General features: G+C 46.0%; 1 protein-coding gene across 1 annotated transcript in view; it reads right to left on the bottom strand.

Moving 5' to 3' along the window:
- Positions 1-538: 538 nt before the first annotated feature.
- LOC8034637 (homeobox protein CDX-2) overlaps positions 539-25,674 on the bottom strand; it is a 39,806-nt gene continuing 14,670 nt past the window's right edge. The window contains exons 3-4 of the mRNA XM_029991084.4: positions 3,676-3,895; positions 539-1,195 (exon numbers count right to left, since the gene is read on the bottom strand). Of these exons, the coding sequence (XP_029846944.2) occupies positions 1,141-1,195; positions 3,676-3,895 (275 nt within the window). The 3' untranslated portion in view covers positions 539-1,140. The remainder of the gene's footprint in view (positions 1,196-3,675; positions 3,896-25,674) is intronic.

Here is a 25,674-nt window from a genome sequence, read left to right as displayed (position 1 = left end):
TACAGGGATCGCATTTTCGACGTCTTCCACGTTTTTATTAGACTCTAAGTGCACTTGCAGCGAAAGAAACACCCGCGCAAGATAGATTTACTCTGAGACGAAAAAAAAAATTATATAAACGAAAACAAGAAAAAATGATAATGTGGAATGAAATACGCGGGTCAAAACAAAAACAGAAGCCCCGTTGATTTTTTTTTTTCTTCTTTTTTTCATCTCTCCGGTCTAGACACTCTGCCCGGCTACGGTTCCTGTAACGCGTCTTCGATGGGTCCGTTTAGCATTCCCTTCCCGTCCGTGCATCGAAAGCGGTCCCGCGAAGCAGCAACAAATCGCGTCGCACTAGCCGCCCTGTCATCGCTGTCGGACGTCGCGATCCTGGCGGTTAGTCGTAAAAATGCTTGCGAAAAAGAACGAAGGAGCGCAGTGTTCCAAGTCGTGTCTGCTTTTGTATACCCACCGACTCCTGGCCACAGAGCGACCTTCCTTGCAGCAAAACAGGCGTCTGCCTTCATCTTCCTCCCCTGCTCTACCACCGCTAGGATCGCGACGGGCAACAGCGTGACACTTCTGCGACGTCATCGGGCGGGAACCGAGGGACCACATTGTGAGGACGCGGTCAACCGATTACCACCTAGAAGACAAGGCCTGCGCGTGACGTCATCGTTAGTGGATGCCCGACCCGCCCCAAGCGGCAAAAACGTTGAGACTCGTCCAAAGTTGCCGCCTGGTAGCGTTGCGTCCGCTGCGAGACGCAATGGCGGCGATGCTGACCCAAGCTGGGCGACTCTGCGTGGTTCCACTAGTGATGACGTTTAATGTGAGGGGGGAAGGCGCGAGCCTCGTCTTCTAAGTAGTATTGGGTATTACGTAAGCACACCAGTCGAAGACGCGCCCCAGTCACCACCGTAGCCCGACTTCCCAAGAAACTATACGCGAGAGGCCGCGAGAAGGGCGGGGCGCGAACCACCGCGAGTTGTGTCCGTCCCCTGCGCGCCCCATCGCAGCTCCCGGGCCGATGTTGGGCGCGTGCCCGGCGCGTGCCCGGCGTGAGAGGTTCACCGCGCGGGCCCCGCGGGGGGCCGTCCGCTGCACTCGGGTCCCATTGCACGTCCTCCGTCCGGCCTGTCGGAGCTCCCGGCTCTAGGAGTACGCGTCCGCCGGGAACGGTTGCAGCTGGGGCTCGCTCTTCATTTCCCTGCAAAGCAGACGAAAGCCACGGACCGTCGAGCGTCTCCCGAAAACATAACCGACGAGACACGCGTGACAATGGAGGGTTTTAAGCAACGGTCACTCCGCTAATACATGGCACAAAAACTTGTCTGTGCAGACACTGTCTGCGGCATGTTTCCTCCTTGAATAATGGTCACACTGGCCGTACAAGAACGGTCTGGAGACATGCCATCATGTAAGTTCATCCGTGGTTCGAACGCCGCGTGCCCAAGTTTTCTCCTTGAACTCATTGCCACGCGGCATTCGAAGCACGGATCTCGTGGTGACCCGCGGTCGAATCTGTGTGCAGACTATCTTTTGTGTGATGTATCATCCGATAACGATGCCCGATACTCCAGAGACGCCTTTGTGTACGCATCGTATCATTCTCAAGTTTCGCTATCGGAGGTACTGGACGAATCGATACCAAAACTTCCTAATATGGAGTATTCGTAGACCGCTAGCCCCCCTCGGTTACGCTCTCCGCAACGAAGACGCCGCAACTGCGCATGCGCGCCGCTAGCCTTGCCTGCCTGAATAGTTGAGGATCTCGTATAGTGGGTTCCGGAGTTTGTGGCGGAACGGGTGAAACGGTCTAGGAAAACTCCGTAATAGGGCGTTTTGGTGGATCTCCGAAAAACTTCAACGGCCATACCCGACAAAGATACAATGCATGTGCAAAGGCGCCGGGGAAAACTCTCTAATGTCGTTTATTTTCCGCCGAAAAGTTCCCGACCGGAACTGAGGACCAAGAAAACAAAAGTTGCACCATGCAGCATGACAAGCAGTTCTTCACCTCCACCCTAAACAACTACAAAAAAAAAAAATACAATCAAGCACGGCAATGGTTATTTTAACAACAGCCCGTGGCAGGCTAAGAAACCGAGTTGAACCTCCAGCACGGGCTCGTCGACGTCCGCCGGGCCTGGACCGTGCGTACGAGGAAATGTTCTCAACAGCAGAATGCTCGATTGCTCGTTATCGAGGTGGAGCGTCTAGTAGAGCCTGTCACCGACTATAGTTCGGAGGTCGATATACAACGCATCTGGACTATCGTATTTAGTGTCAAACCTGCGCACATGGTTCAAGCATTCTTGGCCAAAATCATGACGCATTGACAAATAATTAGGCTGTGTCTGGGCTTAATCCGAAACGAAGTATATACGAGTTGGTTAGGCCCCGTTGAGCGCGCTTCTTACCGAGCACCGGTGCGCTGCGGAGAAGCAACACCCGCGAAAACGAGCTCTGTGGGAGTTGCTTCTCCGCATTGCACCGGTGCTCGGTAAGAAGCGCGCTTCACGAGGCCCATCCGCCGCGGTCGACACTTTGAAAAATACGAATATCAGAGTTCATCTCCGAGCGAATATTGAATAGCGTATTACACGAAGTTATTATTTGAAAATTGAAATATCCGCACGAGACTAGACAAATTATAACAATAGTTAAAATAGCAGGAAGATATTTCCCCTCTACTTATTAAAATACACTCCAGCAACAAGAGACGGATGTAAAGTACGTTTAGACAACGGGAAGCTATTCAGCCCCAGTGTGTGTCTGGTGCCTCCGCTGTACACTTTTAATCTGGTTTCGTGTAGGTTCCAGTTAAAGTAACGTTCCGCATTTTCTCTCTGTAACGAGTTTTTTTTTATTTGAATCGAGGATTATACGCGAAACGCCAAGGTAGTCTACATTTTTTGTTTGTTTTTCTTTACCTGCATTACGCAGGTGCTACGTGAATTGCTGTTCTAATTACATGCTGTTCTACTTACCCTGTTCCACTTAAGCGCCAATCTGCTCCAGTAAAACTTATAGAAGGTGTCTTTTTTTTAGATTTATCGTCTGGAATTGTTAATTATCCGAAGCACTTATGTATAATATCTATGAAATATTTACAATTGTCGAAAACACTGAACTGCACAAACTAGTGCATCTGGTACTGGATAACAGAGGCTGATAAACCTGGCGATCTTCCAGAGCCTTCCACACTCTCGAGCTCTTCTCCCCCGTGCGCCCCAGTGGTCGAGCTCCTCCTCACCTAGCCGTCTGTTCGTATGACCTCCCCGTCAACCAATCAGCGTCGAGCCTCGCGGCCACGCTTTGATCCAGGCTTCACAAAATGCCGAACTCCTAAGCAAAAAACGTTTCACGTTAAGCAAAAATATATATTGTGATTTGTAATTTGGGTTTACATAGTCCAGGTGTTTTTATCAATGTGTGAAACCAATTTTGAGGCAAATCAATGACTATCGAAATTTCGCCGGAGCTCTCCTAAAGCCGCGGGAGGTCACACTGTCTGAGGCGTTCCTTGCATTACATGCCCTGTCACGTCCTGTCAGACATTTTTCGAAGCAATATGAACGAGGCAAAGATGCGTGGTGCGTGTCCGCGGATATTTCTGCCCTCATGTCTGCAGAGAAACTCCGTGATGTGTGAACGTGGCCGAAGAGGGCGAGGAGGAGGAGGTACCTGTGCAGCAGCTCGTCCCGCTTCTTGGCCTGCTTGCGCTCCTTGGCGCGCCTGTTCTGAAACCAGATCTTGACCTGGCGCTCGCTGAGTCCCAGCAGCGCTGCCAGCTCGGCCTTGCGCCGGATCGTGATGTAGCGGCTGTAGTGGAACTCCTTCTCCAGCTCCAGCCGCTGGTGGTCGCTGTACACCACGCGGTACTTGTCCTTGGTCCGGGTCTTGCCTGCAAGGACAAACGTCGCTCCAATTAGTCCGCCTGTTTTTTTCAAACGTTGGCGTTTTTTAGTAGTTGCTGGGACAATCATTAGAGTCCGTCATCGTTTGGGAACGTACTCTGATCTTGTATTGGACACGAAAGTTCCCTAGCATGCAACAGGGTATCCTCGAAATTGCAGCGAAATGTATAAAAAAAGCGGCCGGACGATATAGGCGGTTCTTGCGGTGGCCTTGCTGCTGTTTGCGTACTTTCTTGAACACAGGTTTCGCATCACCGAATTCGTTTTCTTCCGCAAGAATAGAAATGACTTCCAGCAGAACCTAAATGCGCTGTATACGAAAAAGTAACGACATTTGTTGAAAAGCACCACTAACTATCATGGGACGATCATGATGGCGCTCTAGTGTGGGAAAGCAAAACTAAATAAACGAGTGCGGGCGGCGGCAAAAGAGGAGGAGGAGAGAGGGTAAATGCCTATGCCAAGTACTTTACCACGAAAATACATTCTACGCCGCTCATTGGCTATTAAATATATCGGCATGGAGAGTGTTCTCCTACTTATGGCAAATAAGAGACTTTTCGTAGACGCTAGGACTCTACATTATTAGCGCGAGCGTTTGCTGTCACTTTGACCACAGATTGAGCTGGCGGCCATGCACAAGACCAGAAATCCGCAGCGTATGCGATATACGAAAAGTCTCGAATGAAATTAGACATCCCGGTCTTTCGTGCAAGGCTGTTGCAAGGCGGAGCGCAAAAATTTCTATTTTAACGCGCTCGATTTTTTCGTTAAAACGGCTTCACGCATCAAGGCCGACCGTCCCTGCCTCCGTTTCCGAGCCGCCGCTGCCGCTGCCGTCCCCGCTCCTCTGGTTCTCCGTTCGTTCGCGAGAGGGCGAGCGGCCGGCTGAAGTTGCGAATACGAGAAGTAACTCTGAGCTCCAGTTTCATGAAAGTAACACACATATTTTCCATATTTTTATTCAGATGAGGCCATTGATAACCATAGCAATCGTTCACACAGTAAAACTGAGGAGAAACTACTGCGTGCAAAGAGGTATCATATTACGGACTAAGGATCCAAAAACAGATCATGCAGCCATTGGCCACTGGGAACTTTATCTACTTTATTGTCCTGCGGCACTATATGCTCCTCTCTCTTCCCCTTTATCTCCATCTCTCTCTTTCTCTCTCTCATATATATATATATATATCCGTGACTTATATCTAGAATAAAACATATTCAAACATTCCCTTTCTGCGTGATAGTGTTCTGCGAATAGCAACAATCATTTCCTCGCGAAGATCACGATATAGCGCAATAGTTGCCGGAAGTAGCAGACGACACTTCTCGCTAGTTCTGGCAAAGCGGCCAATAGAATCTTTTTTTTTTTCATTTCCCCGTTTGCTGTTAAGGATAACGGGGTTCGCTTCAACCAGCAAAATATGGCCGCCAATGCCTGTTTACTCAGCAGTCATGCCTGTCGCCATCCCACTCGCTGGCGTCACGGGCGATAATATCAAGCACATAGAGGCACACCGACAGACAGCAGAACATCTCAATACTCGAGCCCCGCGTAAATGCAATAAAGCGTAAACACTGTCGTCATGTTAACCTAGTAAATCCCCCCCCCCCACACACACACACGCACCGGGGGACTGCAGTACGCGACGGCGTACTAAAATAACGGCGACGATATCGACATTTGCCTGGCGTATTCGCACCGGAGTAAAGGGCTGTCATCTGCTTGAAAGCGGCCAATTGCGGGCTGTGAATTTTCCCATGGATCTACTCCACGTGCATTTCTCCTTAGGCTTCCGGTGTTGTGTATGCTCGTCTGGAAGGATTTCAGGCGCGTAGTCAAGATAAGACGGTTCTCCGCGGCAAAAGAAAGCAACGTCACTTAAAGGCGGCGGCGACGCGCGTGCGGTGAACGCTTGCAGTTTCGGTGTTGACAGGGTGTATGTGTTTTCGTTGTTGACACCAGCCGGCGATGAGGCACTGTAGGCGGTAGCTCAGGACATCAAAAGCTAATTTGAGGGGCCATCAACATGCCTCGTCCTGTCTGCTTCTCTCCTTGTGTCCTCGTTGTTTTGGCGCCTCACTTCAAGAATAACCCCACCGCCAACCCCCCGCGCACCAGGAGAAGGCATGGCTCAGGCTGTGGCATGAACCACGTGGTAGAACTCAGTAGGAGCTAGGGTGCCTTCATATCAGCGCGTCGATAGGGCGACGGTACAACTCCGGAAAGTCTTTACCGAAGGTCGCTGGTAAGCATTTTTTGGTCTGTAGACCTTCCCTCTTTCTTTCTTTGGTGTGGATCGAACTTTGCTGACTGCCTCAGTTGTGACCTCTCTTTTCAAATGTACGTTTGCAGTGAGTGAGCTCCTCACCCTCGGACTTAAGACTGTCACTATTCAGTATTTGTTTCACTTGGCAATTATAGGCCATCGGTTGTAGTTTAATTTCTATTATTTATGTGTACGTTATGAAGACGTTCTGGAGCTCCGAACGAGTGTTTTGTGCAGATTACTTTTGCATGCACAAAAAGAGCATACCAAAGCAGCGAAATTTTCCAAGTGTCGGCGAGCTGGACCTAAACTTTTTGAAGTAAATTCTTCTACCTGACTGTTCCACCAAAGTGAGTCCGACGGATTACCTCTGCTACAATAACTTCATGCACATCACTAAGGAGATATCGGTACAAAACTCAGAGCCGTGCTCTGACATGTTTGTGCCAGCTGAAAAAGCAATTGAAGGTCCTAATCGTAGCATACTATCTACGGATGTGTCGCCGCTAGGACAACCAAGCGTCGTAAAAAGTCGGGACAGGGCTGCCTATGTCAAAAGAAAGCAAACAGAACTGGAGCAGTTTGCTCCAGTTCGTTTTTAAACCACAGTTTTTTTTTTTTTTTTTTAATGTCGGTGACTGAGATGAATTATGTTATAGGGCGGGTTTATGTTATAAATTACGAAGCGACTTTCACCAAACAGATGTTTTTATCTTTTAAATTTATGTTAAAAAGGACAACAAATGTAACGAGATACCTGGTCTGCCAAAGTATCGCGGTACAAGTGATACATCTTAAATGTATTTTAATGCTGAGATACAAATACTTAAAAGTATCTCTAAGGTACTATTGCGATACATTCGTATCGCGATACTGCCCAGCCCTGCCCTGTTGGAACTTAACCCGATACTGCGGTATGAAATATAAACTTAAAAGCAGTCTCGGATTAAGCTGCAACATGGTAAGCATTCACCAGCTCGCCTGTACTCTAACCATTTTCTTATTATCAGTACCACTGCTAACCTGGGGGTCTTTAACGTACACCACGGAGTAGCGATACACGACCGCACGCCGCTACGATGCGTATCCAGACCGAAACAAACAGGGGTGGGGATTGAACCCAGAATCCCTGGGCTCTACACGCTCCGGCCCCCGAGCTGCCTTTTCTTGACTGTAGGGTCGCCATATGCCCAAGTTCCAACAAACAAAATATTTTTCTTTTTGAGGCATGCGAGGGAAGCCAGAAGAGAAGAAGCCGGCGCCTGCGGGGAAATGCCATCTTGTAGGGAGAGCCAGGGTGATCTCTCCCTGTGTTTCTCCCTTCTTTCGGACCCCTCGGTGGCTGTTTGTGCCACCTCGGGATCTGTCAGCTTTTTACGGCGTTTAGTAATTGTTGGCATTTAGACTTCGCAGTTTTTTTGTTTAAAAAAAAAAAAAAAAAGACGCGCACTGCTGGGCACTTTACCGAAAGGGACGGACGGGCGTTATTTTCATCTATTTTGCTTTGTTTTTTTCCTTTTTCAATTAAACGTTCATATGGGCTAAGAAAACGTTCTTTCCGTCAATTTTCAGATCTATCCGTTTTTCGTTTCCGCTTTAAGGTACTTTTGGCGAAGACGAGGACACGTGTAAACGTAAGAGCTAGTGCGTTAATGAGCCACAAACTGAATGCATGTCAAGGCATCCGCTCTGAGAAGAACATTGAGACACTTCGCTCCAAATGTAAAAAAAAAAAAAAAAACGAAAACAAAGCGAATGCCGTCGTTTGGAAGCGAGTCTGCGATAAAAAACGATTTGCCTGGCGATTTTTTTTTTTTTTTTTTTTTACAGATACGCCTGGTTGTCTTTACGACCAAACTAACCTCCGCCTTTTTTTTTCTTTTTTGCTCAGCACGTTTTTGTAGTTGGGGCGAGGAAGTTGAACGTCTTTCAGCCGCCAAGCAGCCGCTTCTCGCCATTTTTAGGCGGCTTGCGCGCTGCCATTTTTGTCCACCGGGTTGTTTAACACGATCCGAGTACGCGCAGTAGCTTTCTTCTCTTTTGCGGGGACACCGTCATTTTTCGACTAATTAATAACTGAAATAAAAGTTTAAAAAAAAAGAGGGTTACCCTCGCAAACGACTCATGACGAAAACCATCGAGCACCAGCACCATAAACTGTCGCTTCCAACCTCTCTCTTAAACGACCGGAAACGGCTAAAAAACGTCACTTCCGTCATGCAGAAACAAAACCAAGAAAACCGCGCACTGCAGAAACGCCAACGGCCGTTGTCGCGCGCGAGGCGGCGAGCTCTTTCGGGGCATCTGACAGGCGCGGCGCGAGCGCAAAGGAGATGATCCGGGCGGCGGATTAGCTCGCCGCCGATAAGCCACAATGCTATCGGGGCAAACAGCTGGCGCTTTGAACGGGCCGCCCTCTGCGCCGCCGACAAACCGGACGGACGGACGAACGAACCAACGAACGCTTTTGGGCTCCGCGGGAGAAATTTTTCCCGGAAGTTTCCAGATGGTAAGATTACTTTCGGGAAGTAATTGAATGACACTTCTAATTACTTTCATGAAAGCTATACAGACGTAATTAAATTACGTCACCAGTTATACCGCCTACTAAAAATCGTGACATGACGTTACGATTACTTTTCAGGTGTATTGACATTAACATTATACAGCGTGCCCCACAAAACATTTCTTTTTTTTTTTTTTTACTGCACAAATAATAAATGGCATTGCCGAGCGCTCAATTTTCTTGCCTAAATGTGGCGCCAGTTTTGTCAACCAGATACCAGTTTCAGAAATAGCCGTTTTTTTATTCAAAAGTTACGTGATTTTTTTTTTTAAACTTTCAATGAAAAATATGAACCCGTTCACGCGTACACTTACGCCATTCAACCCCATGTATTTGTGGGCTTCGTCGAACACTATTTCTCTCTCGAAAAGTTACGAAAATCGCTTGGAACTTTTGAACAAGATAACGAACATTCCTGAAACTTTGGCATCCGCGTTGATCAGCCCAAACATCATGACCTCCCCCCCCCCCCCTAAAACCATATGGGAATGAACGCGCTTAAGCGACGCGTCATTCACGTCATCTTCCATCGGCTGATGCTGATGGCAGCCGGTGATGGGAGTGCTTTAGGAGGACGTTCTCATGCATGGACATCCCTGTGACCGGCGGTCGTTGTAGAGCACACTATGAAAGCAGCGGACTCTGTCAACGTCCCTTCTGACCAGAAGACAGAAGCTTATGGCTTCTGTCTTCCCCACCGGAACTGTATTCTTCCAACAGGACAACGCTCCAACAAGGCCAGAGTTGTGCTAACGTGGTTTGAAGAGCGCCGTGATATCATGGCCACCTATAACTCGCCAGATATTATATCGAGCACATCTGGCATGTGTAGGGGTGCCAGATGGCCAGATCCGACTTGGCAAACCGTGCACCTTCCAGCCATATAGAGGAACTGTGTTGCCTCTGCCAGCAAATCTGGAACAATGTTCCTCGAGCCCCTTGCGAAGGACTTGTAGCATCTATGTATGCCAAGACGGGTGGCGGCTGTTTTGCGTGCCGAGCGTGGATCGACAAAGTATGAAATGGGTGGTCGTGTTGTTTTGGCTGATCAGTGTAGTTCGGGCCGCTAGCGCATACGTTTGGGTGAAGCGTTCAGCAATGCGTAATTTATTTTTGCGGTAAAAAAACAGCAACAACAAAAAGACGCAGCTAACCTTTTTAGGGACACTGTACACAAACACCTTGACCTTCTTGTAGCATCCCCGCCATGCCATATGCGCACTCGCTTCGCTTGTGCATGTGAACAGTCGCATGCGGACAGAAAACTATCGCTTCGCTGCCCCAGACTACGGAAGCGTTAAACATGATTAACGACTTCTTTAGATGCGACTTTAGAGGTTATGATAGCGCAGGAAAAGAGCGTTTTTTTCTTTCTTTTAAAACTCACAAACTACTGAAGTTAAAGCAAGTAGGATATGTCGCACATCTGAAACAAGAGTAATTGCGAAAGTAATAAGTAATTTTCTCGAAATTACTGTCTGGAAGCAATTCATTACATTACTAAATTACCGGACTCGAGAAGAGTAATGTATTTCTACACTCTAAAAAATGCCTGCGCGTCTACTCACCCTCAAGACACTCTCAAAGAGTCAATCTCTGCGATCTAGGAAATCAGCGCAGCGAATGATGAGGCGGAACATCCGTTTAGACCTGAACATGAAGTCTGCGCTGTGGCATTACGCAATGCAAGCATGACGCTTTGCATTGCGTAATGCTACATCACAGACATTATTTTCAGGTCCAAACGGATGTTCCGCCTCATCATTTGCTGAGCTGATTTCCTAAACCGCAGAGATTGGCTCTTTCAGTGTCTTGAGGGTGAGTAGACGGGCAGGCTTTTCTTAGAGTGTACTCATTACATTAAAAAAAAAAACAATTCAATGGTGGGATTTTATAACAATTACTGCAACCTACATTAGTAAATTACCAGCCTCAAAAAGTAATTAATTTCATTATTCATTACATCCAAAAAGTAATTTAATCACCGTAATTTTATTACAATAATTTCAGTACCGCCACTTACATAACCAGCCTCGAAAATTACATTGCGGTACCCATTACAGATAAAAAGTAAGTTAATTACTCAAAACTTTATTACGGTAATTATAACTTCATTATAGTATAGTGATTTAACCACTGCAATTTCATTGACACGCCTTTCATTACAGCAAAAGTAGCTTAATTAGTGAAATTTCGTTACTGGAATTTTAATCACTCTAACTTCATTACGGTAATTATAACTTCATTATCGTATAGTAATTTAACCACTGTGATTTCATTGACACGACCTTTCATTGTACCGAGAGTAGCTTAAGTACTGTAACTTCGTTACTGGAATATTTGAGTACAGACTAAAGGCCCGTTCACACTCTTGCGACTGCTTGCGACCTCTTAAACCTGGGTTCCTTAAAACTTCTTAAACCAGAGAACACACTGGCGCCATCTATTGGGAAGCAGTGTAAACTCGGCGGTCCGGCATATTTTTGTTTTATTTCTCGCGCAATATCCTTTCTTTTTTGGCTCGAAAAACTTTTGTCAATGTTATAAACGAGCCTTTCTATGGGTATTACGCACATTTGACCTCGGAAATCCCGCAAAACCTTCGCTTTTGTGAAATGCAGTTCTAGGGTCACCGCATAGATGGCGCCACAAGGTCAGTAAGTTCCCTCATTCTAGAAACGTTTAAGAAGTTGTTAGAGATCTCGTCTCTCTCAGTCGTACTCGGTCGCAAGAGTGTGAACGGGCCTTAAATGCCAGGAACTTTCGAGCGTCGGTCCGCGGAGTCTGCGTCACGTGGGGGGCGATCGATGCGGCGAGGGAGCCGCAGTGCCCATGCGCGGCGTGTGCCCTCCTTGGGCCGGGGGAATCGCTGTTTGCCCAAGCCGGGCCGTCAAATTTACGACCGGTCCGATTAGCTGCCGCGGCGGCGCGGACGGCCACGCCCCGGGGGCGGCCGTATTTCAGCCGCCGTCACGTGGGCCCCGACGCTATACCCCCGTCAGCACGTCGGACGGGCTCTCCCCGGCCACGAGTCGAGGCTACAGCCTGTGCCCTGGTCCGCCCGGAGTCGACCGACGCTGCGGAAACGTCGTGCGGCAAGAGTGGACTTAAAGGGCAACTCCACTCAAAAAGTCGACCCTATCGAAATGACTGATATCGCTTTAGGGGGGCAAAATACGGTCATACCCAAAATATCACGTCAAACCGACGCCGCATTACCGATTAAAACCAATTTTAAAAATGTTCTCCCGGCCCGGTTAGCGGCCCAAAAGCGGGTGAGCAACGCTGGCACCGGGTGAGCTAGTGAAGCAACACTGGGCAATGACGTAGGTTTAGTCCTCCGCTCTCGTACGAACGCCGCGGACGCTTCGTTTCCCGTGGAATTCTGCGATTCTGCTGACGGCAAGAGGTGCTTACCGCGTTATTTTGTGTTTTCCTATTTTTATTAGCGTCCAGACAGTTCATTTAACTCCAGCATTGCTTTCGCGACAGTGCGGAAGAGAGCGAAGCGGTGCTGCTCGCTCACGCGCGTGTCGTGGAGCCGGAGAGACTCGCCGGACTCGCGTTGGGCAATGTCGAGCACGACTTGTAGTGCTGTGCGTTGCACCAACAATCCAGTGCGCAACCCGGAGCTGCGGTTCCACAAGTTCCCAAGAGACCGCAAGAGGCACAAGGTGTGGGTCGGTGCCGTTCGCCGGATATACTTTCGGGAGACCTTCGACTTCGAGCTCCAACACGAAGCTCTGCTCCCAGCACTTTACGTCAGACACCTACACACGGTATCTGCGGCTGCTGACTGTTGCGTGTTTCTCCACGAAACACGCGTCTTTGAAGAACGATGCGGTGCCGTCGCTGTTCGCGTACCGTCCGCCGGCTGCTCCAGCACGATAGGCCGGACGCGGCAGGTCGCGGCTGATCTAACTAGCGTGCACATAAAGGCACCTTAGCTTAGCAACTTAGACGGCTTGTGGATACATATGTCCCTATATCTCCCATTATTCCTTTTTCTCTCGGTCCGCGAGCAAGAAACAAATACAGTCACGCTGCGCCGGCACTGACCGCGTCATATTTATGGCAGTCGGATTCGCTTTTTGGCCGGAAAATTTATAAATGCAAACTAAAACTTACTACTTTTGATGCATATTAACAAAGTGAAGCAGTAAAAAAGAGAATGCGCAACTTACCTTCTGTTTTGAAACTCCACGTGCGACTGAGCCGACATTAGGGAGTTTTAGAATAGCGCACGCCAAAGCTTTGCGCACGCAAAGAATAGCGTCGTCGCCACTGCGCATGCTCCGAACGCAAACCAGGTTTCGCGCTTTGCGTGCGCAATTTTAGCGTGCGCTATTTCTCGGAAATAGCGTGCGTACGCAAAGAGCCTTTGCGCTTCTCCAAGGAGGATTCATCATGAGAAGTTGGCTAAAGCCAAGACGAGCAAAGTTAAGCAAAAATGGCGGCTTCCAGGATTATGTCGGCGGCTGCTTTCGCGACGTCGTGAGTGCGATGTCGGCGGCATCCTCGCGACTGCGATTTTCAATACGAGACGAAATTGTACTCGGTTTGGCAACGATCGCCGGCAACTTGATGCTTGTGACGCGCGAACACTTCTCGGCGAAGGTCAGTACACGAGACATCTCTTGCCGAGGCGACGCAAGCGGGCATTCTCGTGTTTAGACAAATATAAAATGGTACTCTAGACCAAAAGACTTGTTTCTTGCTAAAGTTACAGCATTTCGTGTGTGAAATAAAAATTGTGACTATCTTGGTGGCATCGCAAGCGCGAGATGCTTGGGCTTTTGCGTCGCGACGGAGAAACGCTATTCTAAAACTCTCTTGCGTCGCGGGCGCTAATACAAGCGCTAAATTTAGCGCTAGCGTGCGCTAAAATTGCGTACGCTATTCTAAAACTCCCTATTGTCGGTGCGTCGGCTCGGGAGCGCGGGACCAAAACTAGGTCATGCCGACGACGCGCCACTAGTATCAATGTTGCCAGGCTGCTTCAGACAGTAGTTTCGGTTTCGCCGTGCCGCCGTAACGATACTTGGATTCGCGATATCTGCAAAACTATACACACTACCGGAAAACAAATTATATCTCGTGATTCAGGGTCGCCGACTTCGACTAAATAGATCATAACCCAAAAATTGAAAAAATGCAGTGGAGTTGCCCTTTAAGAAGGAGGGGCTTTTTATGAACACACACACACACACAGACACATACAGATTTTTATGAGGAATTCTTAAAGAGGCACTAATCCACTTCCTGCAAGATACTATTATAGGGTTTTATAGGTTCTAACTCTGTCTATGGGCTCTAAACATTCTAAAAAAAATCCAAACCTTACATTCATGCGTAGCCGATTTCTTTCCTAAAATCGGTGTCAAACATCGACTACCTCGGAGCTATCGCAGACACTGCAGAGAACGCCGTCGGACGAGCAGAAGTTAAGCAGGAGGGCTTCTGGTCGTCCGACGGCGCTTACTGATGTCTGCGATAGCTCCGAGGTAGTCGATGTTTGACACCGATTTTAGGAAAGAAATCGGCTACGCATGAATGTAATGTTTGGCTTTTTTTAGCATGTTTAGAGCCCATAGATTGAGTTAGAACCTAAATCGACTATCGCAGAAAGTGGTTTAGTGCCCCTTAAAGTTTTTGGAGAAATCGCAATCGGCAGGTGAACAAAATAGATTTTGACGACGACTCGCTGATGACGCCACATCCGTCGCTGACGTCAGATCTCTTTGCATTCTACTCATTGCATCCAAAAGTTATTTAACGAGTGTAAAAACCGCCAAACCTCCAGCAGTTTTTTTTTATTTTTTGTTTTTACATACTTAAAATATTTATTACCATATATCAAAACTCGAGATAGTTATGGAGAAAACGGCAAATTAAGATACTGTGCCAGCAAGCTGGTGAGAGTTTAGAATAGTGATACTAACCCCGGTTTGAGGCAAACGTAGGAACAAGTTTACAGTGGAAGAAAACAGGAACAGGCAACGTCTCGAACTTGGCTGAGATCGAGACGTCCCAGCTGTCACCCTTCCCCCTCCCCCCCTTTTTTTTACCACTCTTAACTATTTTATTTTTCGTATGCCACGCCACATTATTGGGTTAATGTCACAGAGTAAATGAAAGGTTATGCAAAAACCAAGTCAATGTTTCCAGCGCTCTGCATTGGGATAACGTCACAGGTTGTAGAAATTGCGAGTCAAGCAGACAGTCTAAAACAGAATTTAGCGCATTTTGTTTTTATTCTTCTGGCCTGAACTTTTCCGGTATTGATTTTACACCGTCAAACTTCTTGTAACCCGTCGGCGACAAGCTGCTCTTCCCTCATATACAATATCTGACGTCAAGTTTTCAGTGTTCTCGATAAAGCCTCTCACTCAACCTCTCAAAACAAACTTAAAAACAAATTAATACAGCATACAAAAAGGGGGGGGGGGGGGAAGCTATTTGGGGTATTTATTTAGACGTGTAAATTAATCTGTTGAACGAATTTGGAGGCAAAACAGTAACTTCAAAAATTACGCACTTTTTTTTTTTTTCATCTTTCGAAAATTTAGTTGAAAAAATTGGATTATGAAAAATGCTTTGATATAAACTAACTGCTGACTGTAAATACGTATATATCTACTTCTACACACAATACCCGCACAACTTTAGGCTGCTATCATGGCGTGGCGCAAGCTTTTGAATGCCCGGCCTCAACGAATGTTCCCGCCAGAAAACGTTCTATCATGAACCCCTATCACGGACGTCTGCGGCGACTGACGGTTTCGTCGACGCGTGATGAAACCACTGAGAGACAACCCAGCCGGCAACCTTCTTTGACGAGAGGATCCCGAATACTGTGTCATGTCATGAAAAGTGCCTAAATTTGCACCTTGATTACATGCAAAAGTCGCTACAGTATGCAATATATTTTTTTTTCTTGAAATATATAATATAAACTCTGTCATATACATATTGTATTTGTTTTGCTGCGAGACAAGCGCGATGGTATCCGCGGAACGCGATGATAATCTAATCATCTGTATTTTGCCACTGCTAGCTTTGCGCCTGCAGCACGAATGGTAACTTTGGTGCGCCCCCTAGTTTCCCACAAGCTTCAAGTCGTTCAAAAAAAAAAGTTGATTTAGTGGCTTTTAATGACGCTCAGTAAGTTTCTAATTTGAACCATATGTCTATTTTCACTCATTAAAACAATTAATTAACGAATTGTAATTAATTAGCCGACTTATCGCAAAGATTAGCCACCCACATAATGTCCCCGTGGCCGTATAACTCATTTGCGCAAAACGCTGAAGTATAACTTTCATGCCTTTTTTTTAAACAAATCTGTAAAGCTTAAAAAAAACACTTTGTATAGACAAAGTGATGCTTGTCCGCCATTCAGAGAAGCGATATATCTCTACGCTGTACATTAAAAATGTAGATAATGCAGAACGGCTAGCCTGGGATGTTCAAATGTCTCACGCAATAGTGATGCATGTTCGCGCGCTCATGCAAAGGTAAGCAATCTACAATAATAACCATTCCAAAATATCTTTACTGCTTAGGATTAATCATAAGTTTCATTTGTTCAAGTCTCTTGTTCACATCATTTATTTGCATTACATTATTATTTTATTCAACATGCGAACACACTACCGACGATCTGATCACACCGCTTATACATCATTCAAAAAACATACTTCAGACTCCGTTCGAACACAAGTCATCCGCGCGGTCCGAATGCCATGTACCAAGCTATTTCTTGAATTGGTTGATGCGGAACTTGAAGCACAGATGTCTTAGTGACTCGAATTCGAATTTGTTTTCAGACTGTCTTTCGTATGATGTATCACCACGTGTGACCGCATGAGCGCTGCCTTCTACTGCACAAAAAACAATAAATACAGGAAGGTCTATTGGTGGATTCTTAGGAAATCTGTTAGCATGACCCCTGGGTAACTCCACATATGTCCCTCTTTGGGAATCGCTAGCACTGACCCATTCATTTCTCTGTTTTGGCTTTCTCTTTCGCTTCTTCTATTTTTTGCTGCCTCTTTTTGACCTTGTTACGAGATCAGTGTTAGCGTTTCCCAAAAGGGAACGTGTGTGACGCTTCCCAAGGGTAGCCCACGCACCACTATTAGCCCCGAGAAGTTCGCGTGGCGCCCCCTTACGGCGAACCGGGGTGACGTCACGGCGAGGAGAGAATTTTTCCCCGACTCGGCCCGCTCGCCCTGTGGAGGCTGTGACGACGCTAGCTGTCGGCGCGCTTGTTTCTATTTAATTTTTTATGAATGAATTAGCAGGTTATGTATATTATTTTGTTTTGTATCTCTGTTTTTAAACAAGATCGCCGAAGCAGAAAAGCTGCATGCTGCTCGAGCAACATGTTAAATACAGTTTGGGCCATCAAGAAATAATCCCAAGTAAGACAGCCCAGTGCAGGGGAAAAGTAAAAAAAAAAAAACAAAAAAACAAGGAACATTTATTATATACATTGCTTGCATTTGACCTTTGCTGGATTCGGATAGAATTTCAATGGACTACACGGGTGATATTTGTGGACTTGTTTATATCAACCCTCAGGTAATGTATAACAAACGTAAGCGAAGGTGTCTAGCTCGTTATTAGCCCCTTAAGCCCTAAAATTGAGATTTTACTTAAATCGAATTGTCCTGAAGCTAAAATACCAGAAGCTTTTCTCACGCAGACTGTCGCCCTTCACAGGTTCCACATTTTCTGCTGCTAGTGCTGCATCTACCACTGGACAGACGTTCGAATACTTGCTTTTACTCCTCTTTTCCTCTGATGTCAGAGAGTTCAGCTGTAGGGAGTTTGGAGGCTGAGGAAGCTTTTGGGGACCTGCGGCAGTGTCTCTTTTAATTGGAAATGACAATTCAAACTAAACGGTGTATTTTCGGAATAGACTGGAATAAAGAATGTCAGGAAAAAGTATAAACATTCCATATCACGGCACTATTGCCGTGCATAGTTTGGCAGTTCAATACATATCATATAGACAACTGGGGGCAATTCGGCCGTTTTTGCTGCTACCATACAAACTAATTTACAGTAATTGTGCAGCTTCTAAGAAATATGCCTGCATACGTGTATAAACTATATAATTAATTCGCGAAGAAGCTACATTTATGTAAAACAACCCTGTTCCACGAGCACTTCAAACATAATCAGACACGGGGCCTTTAAAAGATCTGCGAACCAGCGCATGCGAGTGGCAGCGCAAAGTCGGGGTCACGAGCTAATTTGCCGACCACCCAAAGGCCCATGATATAAATGCCACTTCAAATGCCTTGAAAGCGGGATCTAATATCGTCTTAAATCATGAACGTGCAAGGAACAGAATTCCAACGTCTGAAACGGTTGCGCCATCGCTTCACCGACCCCTCGCAAGATTGCCTTGTGTCGTGTGGACGGACAGGGAGGTTCATCGGCGGAATTGCCTCCGCCGAAAGCTTTCGGGATTCGTAACCCAATTTTAAAGCTAAAAGGGACAAGCAGGCTTATAAAATGTACGGAAGCACGTCAATACCGGCCTAACTCAACGTCTTGCACACCAGGTAAACGAAGTCCAGCTCCTCGAAGAGCTTGCGGCACACAACGCCAAACCAGGAAACCGGTGCTGGGAGGCGAGCCGATGCGAGATCGCGGAGCGGAGTACTCCCCCTGACGTCACAGTACACCTCACCCAATCCGGGCGCGGCGACCGCAGCGACGCTTGTGCTCGCTCTCGGGGCTAATACTACGGAGACCCAGAGCGAAGAACAACCGGCGACGGCAGAGCGGCAACTGAGCACACCTGCATTCTACTGCGCCGCGGCGCCTCCTCCTCTCTGGCTCCGCGCCAGCTGTGCGACGCTCCTTTGACGAAAACGAAAACGCTCGTTTTGATGAAAACCCGGCGGTGTCTGTCAGTTTGTCAACGCCGGGGAGGGAAAGAGTGGGAGGGGGTGACACGTACTGACGTCAGCGCTTCGGACCAATGGGAGCGTCGCAGGTGTCACCCTCTCCCTTTCCTTCTGCCTTTCTCCCCGGCGTTAAGAAACGCAAGACACCGCCGGGTTTTCGTCAAGACACGCGTTCTAATGCCAACACTTAAAAAAAATAATAAACATCGCTTTCTGGTTGAGCAGCAGTTTTGTCTAAACCCTATGAATATATCGTTATTTCTACGGGTATTTTTATTTGTTTACCTAGAGTTGCAACTGGCCACTGGATGTCTCATACGGTTGTCCGTTGAAGCATAAGACCAGCAGTAGAGGCTTCGCCTACATAGAAGGCCGAAGCACCTTGTCCTGGTAAAATACTGCCGAGTTACAGGTGCTTAACACTATTAAAAAACTATTTAATAATTTATAGTGCTTACTCAAAGAAACTATCTGGCTAATGAAGCACACGTTTCCGCTCGCTGTATCATTCTGTGACAATAAAAAAAAATTAAGATTCTTTCTGTGTAACTTTTTTTCTCTCTTTGGAAGCGGAGCTTTTTTCCCTGCATAGTTGGGGCATACATTGGATTGGAGTCTCGTTCAAATAATTTATTTAGTTACGTCCGTTATTATACTGAGACGACAGCAGCGAAAGAGTCACAGGGAATTTGGTTGCTGTACAAAAACTGGAAAGCGGTATGAAAAGAAGATTCGTCGAGCAAGCATGAGCTTGTCCTCGTGTCCTGGTTGTTACCGTCGGTTTGGTCGCTGTAGACACCTAGCCTTCATACCTGCGTTGCGATTCTGCTTAAATAACACGCACACTGTACCACATGGCGCTCTAGAAGGCACCTGTTTTCTCACATTCTGCTCATACATGGTATAGTATCAAATAGCGAAACGTATCTGTAGGCTGGTTCCGGAAATGAGCACGTAATGTTTATCGTAACATATCTGCTGTGGAAGAATGATTAGGATTCCGTGTTTTCGGTGCTTATTTCTCGTGAAATTCGGATGGTGTTCTTCGGAGTTTATTTTTTGCCGAATATTCGGAGTTTGTCGGAGTTTATTTTTGTTAGATTCCAGATTCTCCGAAGTAGAGAGTTTATTTTTGCTATGTTTTCAAATTTTCGAGATTGAAAATAGAAAAAAATATATATATATTTATATATATTACCCGGCGGGTATAACCCTGCCCTTTATCTATAAGAACGTACGTGCACCACATGATAGGAACTTTTAGCAAACCGTTACACCGCACTACCAGAGTTCTTGAAGCATAACCGGGTGATACCGCGACCATAGGGCGCGCGCTTAAAATCATGCTTCAAAGGCTTTGGTAGTGCCGTCCACTGAACCGGGTAACGGTCTGCTAAAAGTCCCCAGTATTGGCGCCCATGCCATTAGTAATACTAATTGTCTTACGACAGTTATTATTACCAATGGCAAGTCGTTGGAAAGCTTCTTTTCCTTTCATCCTATTCTACCAATTCTACTTGTGGCTGCGCGGGGTGTAGTGGTGAAATAAAAGCCTTGGCTCTTATGAATTGTAAGAGTTCATAGCTTTCACATTTATCGATTCACAACTGTACCTCCCTCTAAAAAAATAAATTTGGAAAAAAAAAAAAACCACGGTGGTTTGGGTTGTGACCCCGAATTACAGTGCCCCATTGTCCTGAACGAACACCGACGGGTTAAACGGTGAACCTTCCTTTGTCGATACTTCAAGATTTTGACGGAATCTGGGGAGACCTCTCTCTCTTGATGACCGCTGAACCTGTGCTCTGAAGAAACTTGTTTTTAGAAAAGTGCCTTTTCTTGTTTCATTTTGGATCATCGTGACCTTCCAATCGGCAGTTTTCCGGGTAAATTTGAAGTTAAGCGAATTTTACTGACGAGTGTTTTTCGTATTTTGTCGGATTTATTCAAAAACACAGAACCCTACCTATAATCGACTGGGTGCACAGCTTATACAGTCTTGGGAGTTACAAACACGGAATAGCATTGGTGGAAGTGTCGAAGACGCCAGACGGCCGCCCAATCTCTGGACGTCTCGCATTTACCTTTTGGTGATTTAAAATGCGTCACACAACATAAAAAAGGACAATAATATTTGTCGAAAATTATACATTTTCTTACTCCTATTGTGTAAACGATATGATTCATGGTTTGCGCCGTATATCGTGTATTCTTGATTTTTTTTTTTTCCAACAACGGAAACGTTTTTGGTTACTGAGTAATCTAAAATTCTTTGGCGAGATGAGACACATACTGGTCTAAATTGGGACCCCAATGTGCCCGAGGAGCATCAGCCACTTTTTGATGTTTGGGTTGGTGCAACAGGAAATAATTAGACGGCGTATCTTTAGGCGGTGTTGTGAGATACTGCTGCCCGTGGATGTATAAGCATTATTTTATTATTCGCAGTCTTTGATAATTGAGAGGCACAGAAGGGTAGAAACGTAAAAGCTTAAGCTTTTATCCAAGGATTCTTCAGTTCGATCAGTTCACTGAGGGGACAGGATGAAGTCCATGCTTGAAAATGCCCTCTCTTCTGTTACACGTGTTGCAGGTAGAGCTAAGACGACTGAGGCCAGTTCGTAGAGCTCTGACCTCAATGGCTTTCTTAAATTTATCTTCCGATCTCTTGTGTCGGGGCTCTTCTAATAAGTCAAGCAATGACTTGATTGCTGATGCTTTCAAATTTGTTTTGTTACTTTTCATTGTCGTGTCCTTCAGTCTCAGTAAGACGTCTAGGTCACCGTAGGAGTCATCTGTCAATTCCTTGCTAGACGAAGAAGGCTCGTGTTTTTTTGTTTTTTTTTGCCACCGAAGAACGTTGCTGGATCTTATTCAGGGCCTCCAACGTATTCATCAAATAGTCCTTAGCAAGTTTTTTTTTTCTTTTTTAGAAGGACGTTATAGCGTGGACTCAACAACACGCAGGATCTAAAAGCATCGTTCTCGAGCAAACATTTTGACGTTGGTTCAAGGAAGATGACAGTTGTTGAGCAAGAAGACACTCTACATTCGAAATTTCCAGAGTGCATTGCAGCCATATATAGCGAAGAGATTGCCGAAGCTAAGGTGCTCCTTCTGAAAAGCCCTGGTTGCGGTCTTTGAGGGGGCTAAGCTTTCAACGATTCCTTCGACAGCGTTCCAGGTTTGTTCACTCACCATGAAGTCAGTGCTCCTTTGTTCCATGTCAACGCAGCACGTTTTGAGGACGATTAGCCTCTTTAGCATGTCACAGGTAGAGTTCTATCATGTCGGAGAATCTAAGATCGGCTTCTTTAGACCCAGATTCTTGATTAGCATCATTGATGGGGGTGCACCAATCTTTTTGCAAAGCGAACATCTCTCGTCAAGAATGACTTTCACTTTCGCGCTCTTAACGTATGCGCTGCGCATCGCACCCAACGAAGAGAAACTCCTGTTGCGGCTATTCCTGAGTCGTTTTCAAGTAGATTTCCAAGAAAGATATCCGATCCGCTTTCGTGGCAGTACGGTTCAGCATCATCATTACTTTCAGCTCAATTTATACTGAACACCTCATGACAGCTCGTTTCCTTGTGTTCGCGACCACTAAAGAAACCAATTTCACTAAGTTGGCAGCGTTGTCAGTTGTCACAGAATCAACCTTATCTGACGTTATCTCGGAACTCCTATGAACTTCTTGAATGATCGATTTCAGGCGGTAAACCTGTGGGCCTCCTTGACCTCCCGTTCGTACTGCAAGACTACCCGCAACGAGAAACTGTGTGTTAATGCCGATGAAAGATCAATCAAGTCTTGTGGGGGAGCCTACTTCCAACGATATCAGGCGTCTTTCCATCTCGCCCTTTATCGCATACCGTATCTTTGCAGCTCTTTCGATCACCTTGTCAGAGATATTATGGGGGTTGACGGAAATCTCATTTCTGAAAGCCTTGAGCAGCGAATCCATAATTTCTCGAAAACCCGAGTCGGACATGATTGCAAGAGGTATTCCGTTTACTGTGACTATTTGGACACATGCCTTAAGAATAGCGTCTCCGGCGATAGTCACTTGGATGTTCCTCAACTTTAGAAAGGATGGTAATTGTAGCTGTCGAGAAGAAGGTTTCATCAACGAGGCCCCTAGCGCTTCTGTCTGTTTCCGTAACGATTTTGTAATCCCTCGCTCTTTAGCAGCGAGTGTCTTGTGAATGTCAGGGTGCAATGTTTGGACGTACCACTCAAGGTTAGCCGATTTATCTCCCTTTATCTTCAGGCCCCACCCTTCCATCTGGCATTCTGAATGGTTCCTTCCGTAGTCAAAATACTTTCGTACTTGCTTTATTCGATGATACCTTCAGACAACAATGCATAAAAAGAGGTACTCGGACATGACCGTTATTTCGCTCTGTTCAATAAGGCATGCGGATGTCTTTAAAACTGCAGATCACCCCTACGATTTTTTCCCCTTTTGGAACCTTGACATTGACTCTTAACTTACCTTGATCAGAAAAAAAAAAAAAAATTGGCACCCCTCCAAATCATTCTCCTCCTCCAAAGATAAACATGAAGGCAAATATCCATTCCGTAGCGAAATATTTAACTTATATATAACATTAAGAAGCCTAAGGCGTAGAAATTGACGAGATTTCACATGATATTTTGCACCACCGTTGCAATTATACCAAACCATTTACATCGTCGTAAATTTAGTAATAGGTATATAAAGCGTGCATAAAATTTCATACAATATTTACCGTAAAATTTGAGATCTTTATTTCAATGAAATTGCGAAACATTCTTCAAAACACGTTTTGGAAACATTTTCATGAATTATTTGAAAATAAACGCTTCCTCCGATTATTTACTGAAATGTAAAAATGGATGAATCGACAATTGAAGACTATGAATATATAAACAAGATTTTTTTTTGCCTATTGTTGTCATTCGGGTATTAATCAGGAAACAAAACTAATTTATCAAAAAGATTTCTTTTCGCTATTTCCATCATTATCAAAAAGTATTCACATTGAGCGTGAATATTAAAAATAAACTCTCATTTTTGTTAGCTTTTCTAAGATATTTTCATTGACTTGGACTCACTTTTGACGGGAAAACATTGAGTAATGGATGACTTACAGACGAGAAGGCCAGTAACTAACTTTCATTCATAATAAGCCCACTTCTCTGTCATTTCAGTCTGGTCGCACATCACCTTCCTGAAGGCGCCCTGGAAGCGTCTAATACTGGAAATCGGGGCTGTCTTATAGGGAGTAGAATATATTGCTCTGCTGCAATTCAGCCTCTGAATGCTCATGTCTTCCCTAAACCACAAAACACAGTCGAGTCGTTTCTTTTAGCGCCTTTACCTTCCCTAATTGGTCGTCGTTCCGCCGGAGTCACGATTAAGCTATTCTATTCGCGAGCAGACTATGTGAGTCTCATGCCTAAAATAAATATTTTTAAACGTTTAACGTCGTGATGCTTTTATTAAATAAAGTTTACGATAACGTTCATTCTCACTAGATAATATCACGAAAAATTAATTACATTTTAACATGTGGGAATCAACCGTACAAACTAAGTTAATTGAAATGAACTAATGTCACGTGGCCGACCTGGCGACCGCATTCGCGCGAATAAACACCGTCATTCGATTAAAAACATCGTGGACGAGGTTTCGCTCGCTAAGGCGTCGTTCACTCGAGTGAGTGCCTCCCCACCTAAATATCCGGACTTTCCACATAATCGCGCATTATCTCTCAGCGAAATATTTCGGGAATAGAAAGGGCACATACCATAAAAGAGTCAAGCAACCGAGAGCCACTAAGCTTTCACTCACCAGTCGCATATACACGACAGAAACGAACACGCCCAGCGACGTCCGGCTAGCCGTTTCGTTAGCTCTCCGTTGTTGACAGCCGAACGACGTCAATGGCATTTATTGGCTCCACGTGTGGGGGGCAGTTTCCCTTGTTTGTGCTGAAACGAATTAGGTGACGGCGCTCCACGAGAATTACTGAGTCCTTTGTGCGTTGTCACGTGCCTCGCTGCGGCTCTCTTATTGGTCCACCAGCCGTGTTGAATGTAGTGTTTGCCAGGTTAAGCTGAAATGGAGCAAAGGAAGCGTGCCGCCGGCTCCTCCGTTTACAACGGTGCGCGGTGCCGTCTCATGCAGTCCTGCCATCTGGAACACTAACACGCCGTCAGCTTCGTCTGCTGACGCTTTCGTTTTCGCTGCCCCGCTCCTTTCCCTGCGGCTGCTTTCGCGAAGAAAGCAATCAAAGTGGGGCGGTGTGCTGTCTGCAAATACCCGTGGCATTTCCCGCTGTATTGCTTTTGAAAAAGAAAATGTTGAACCGATATAATATATCGGTTACCGGTTAAGATATTACGGTTACGGTTACCATCGAATAAAAAAACAGAGAGTTCTCGCATACTTCGCATATGCAAGTCTTCTCTTGTGTAGCGCATGCGCAGTTCCTACCGGAGGACCCATCGTACCGTATCGGAGGTGCGAAAACGGTTCCCTAAAAATCTCTAGTTTCGGTTTCGTTCCGGTTACGGTTACCGAAAAAGATTCGACCCCAAGGCGGGGTCACACCGCATATACCATCATGCAAAAGACAATCTGCATACAGATTCGAGCGCGAGTCATCGCGGGGTGCGTGCTTCGAATGCCCCATGGCAAGGAGTTCAAGGAGGAAACTTGGCACGCGGCATTCGAACCACGGATACAGCGGTGACTCGTGTTTGCAGACTGTCTTTCGTATGATGGTCGGAGCAGTGTGAACCCGGCTTAAACGGTTTAGGTTTTTGGTTACGGTTACGGTTTCAGTCCCTGGTTAAGATAATTTTGGCAGAAAGAGTGTCTTAGTGGGCGTGTATAAAATCGCGTTATGAACAGAGAAAGCGAGCTTTTACAGTCACGTCCCTTCATATCAAAAAATAGCGAGAGTTTAATTCCGGTTCTGATTTACAAAAGATGGCAGGAGAGCAGACTA

Source organism: Ixodes scapularis, unplaced genomic scaffold (genome assembly GCF_016920785.2).
Source record: "Ixodes scapularis isolate PalLabHiFi unplaced genomic scaffold, ASM1692078v2 PGA_scaffold13__105_contigs__length_92229423, whole genome shotgun sequence".
Taxonomy (NCBI): domain Eukaryota; kingdom Metazoa; phylum Arthropoda; class Arachnida; order Ixodida; family Ixodidae; genus Ixodes; species Ixodes scapularis.
Note: the sequence above shows the minus strand (reverse complement) of the source record. Positions and strands in the feature narration are given on the sequence as shown.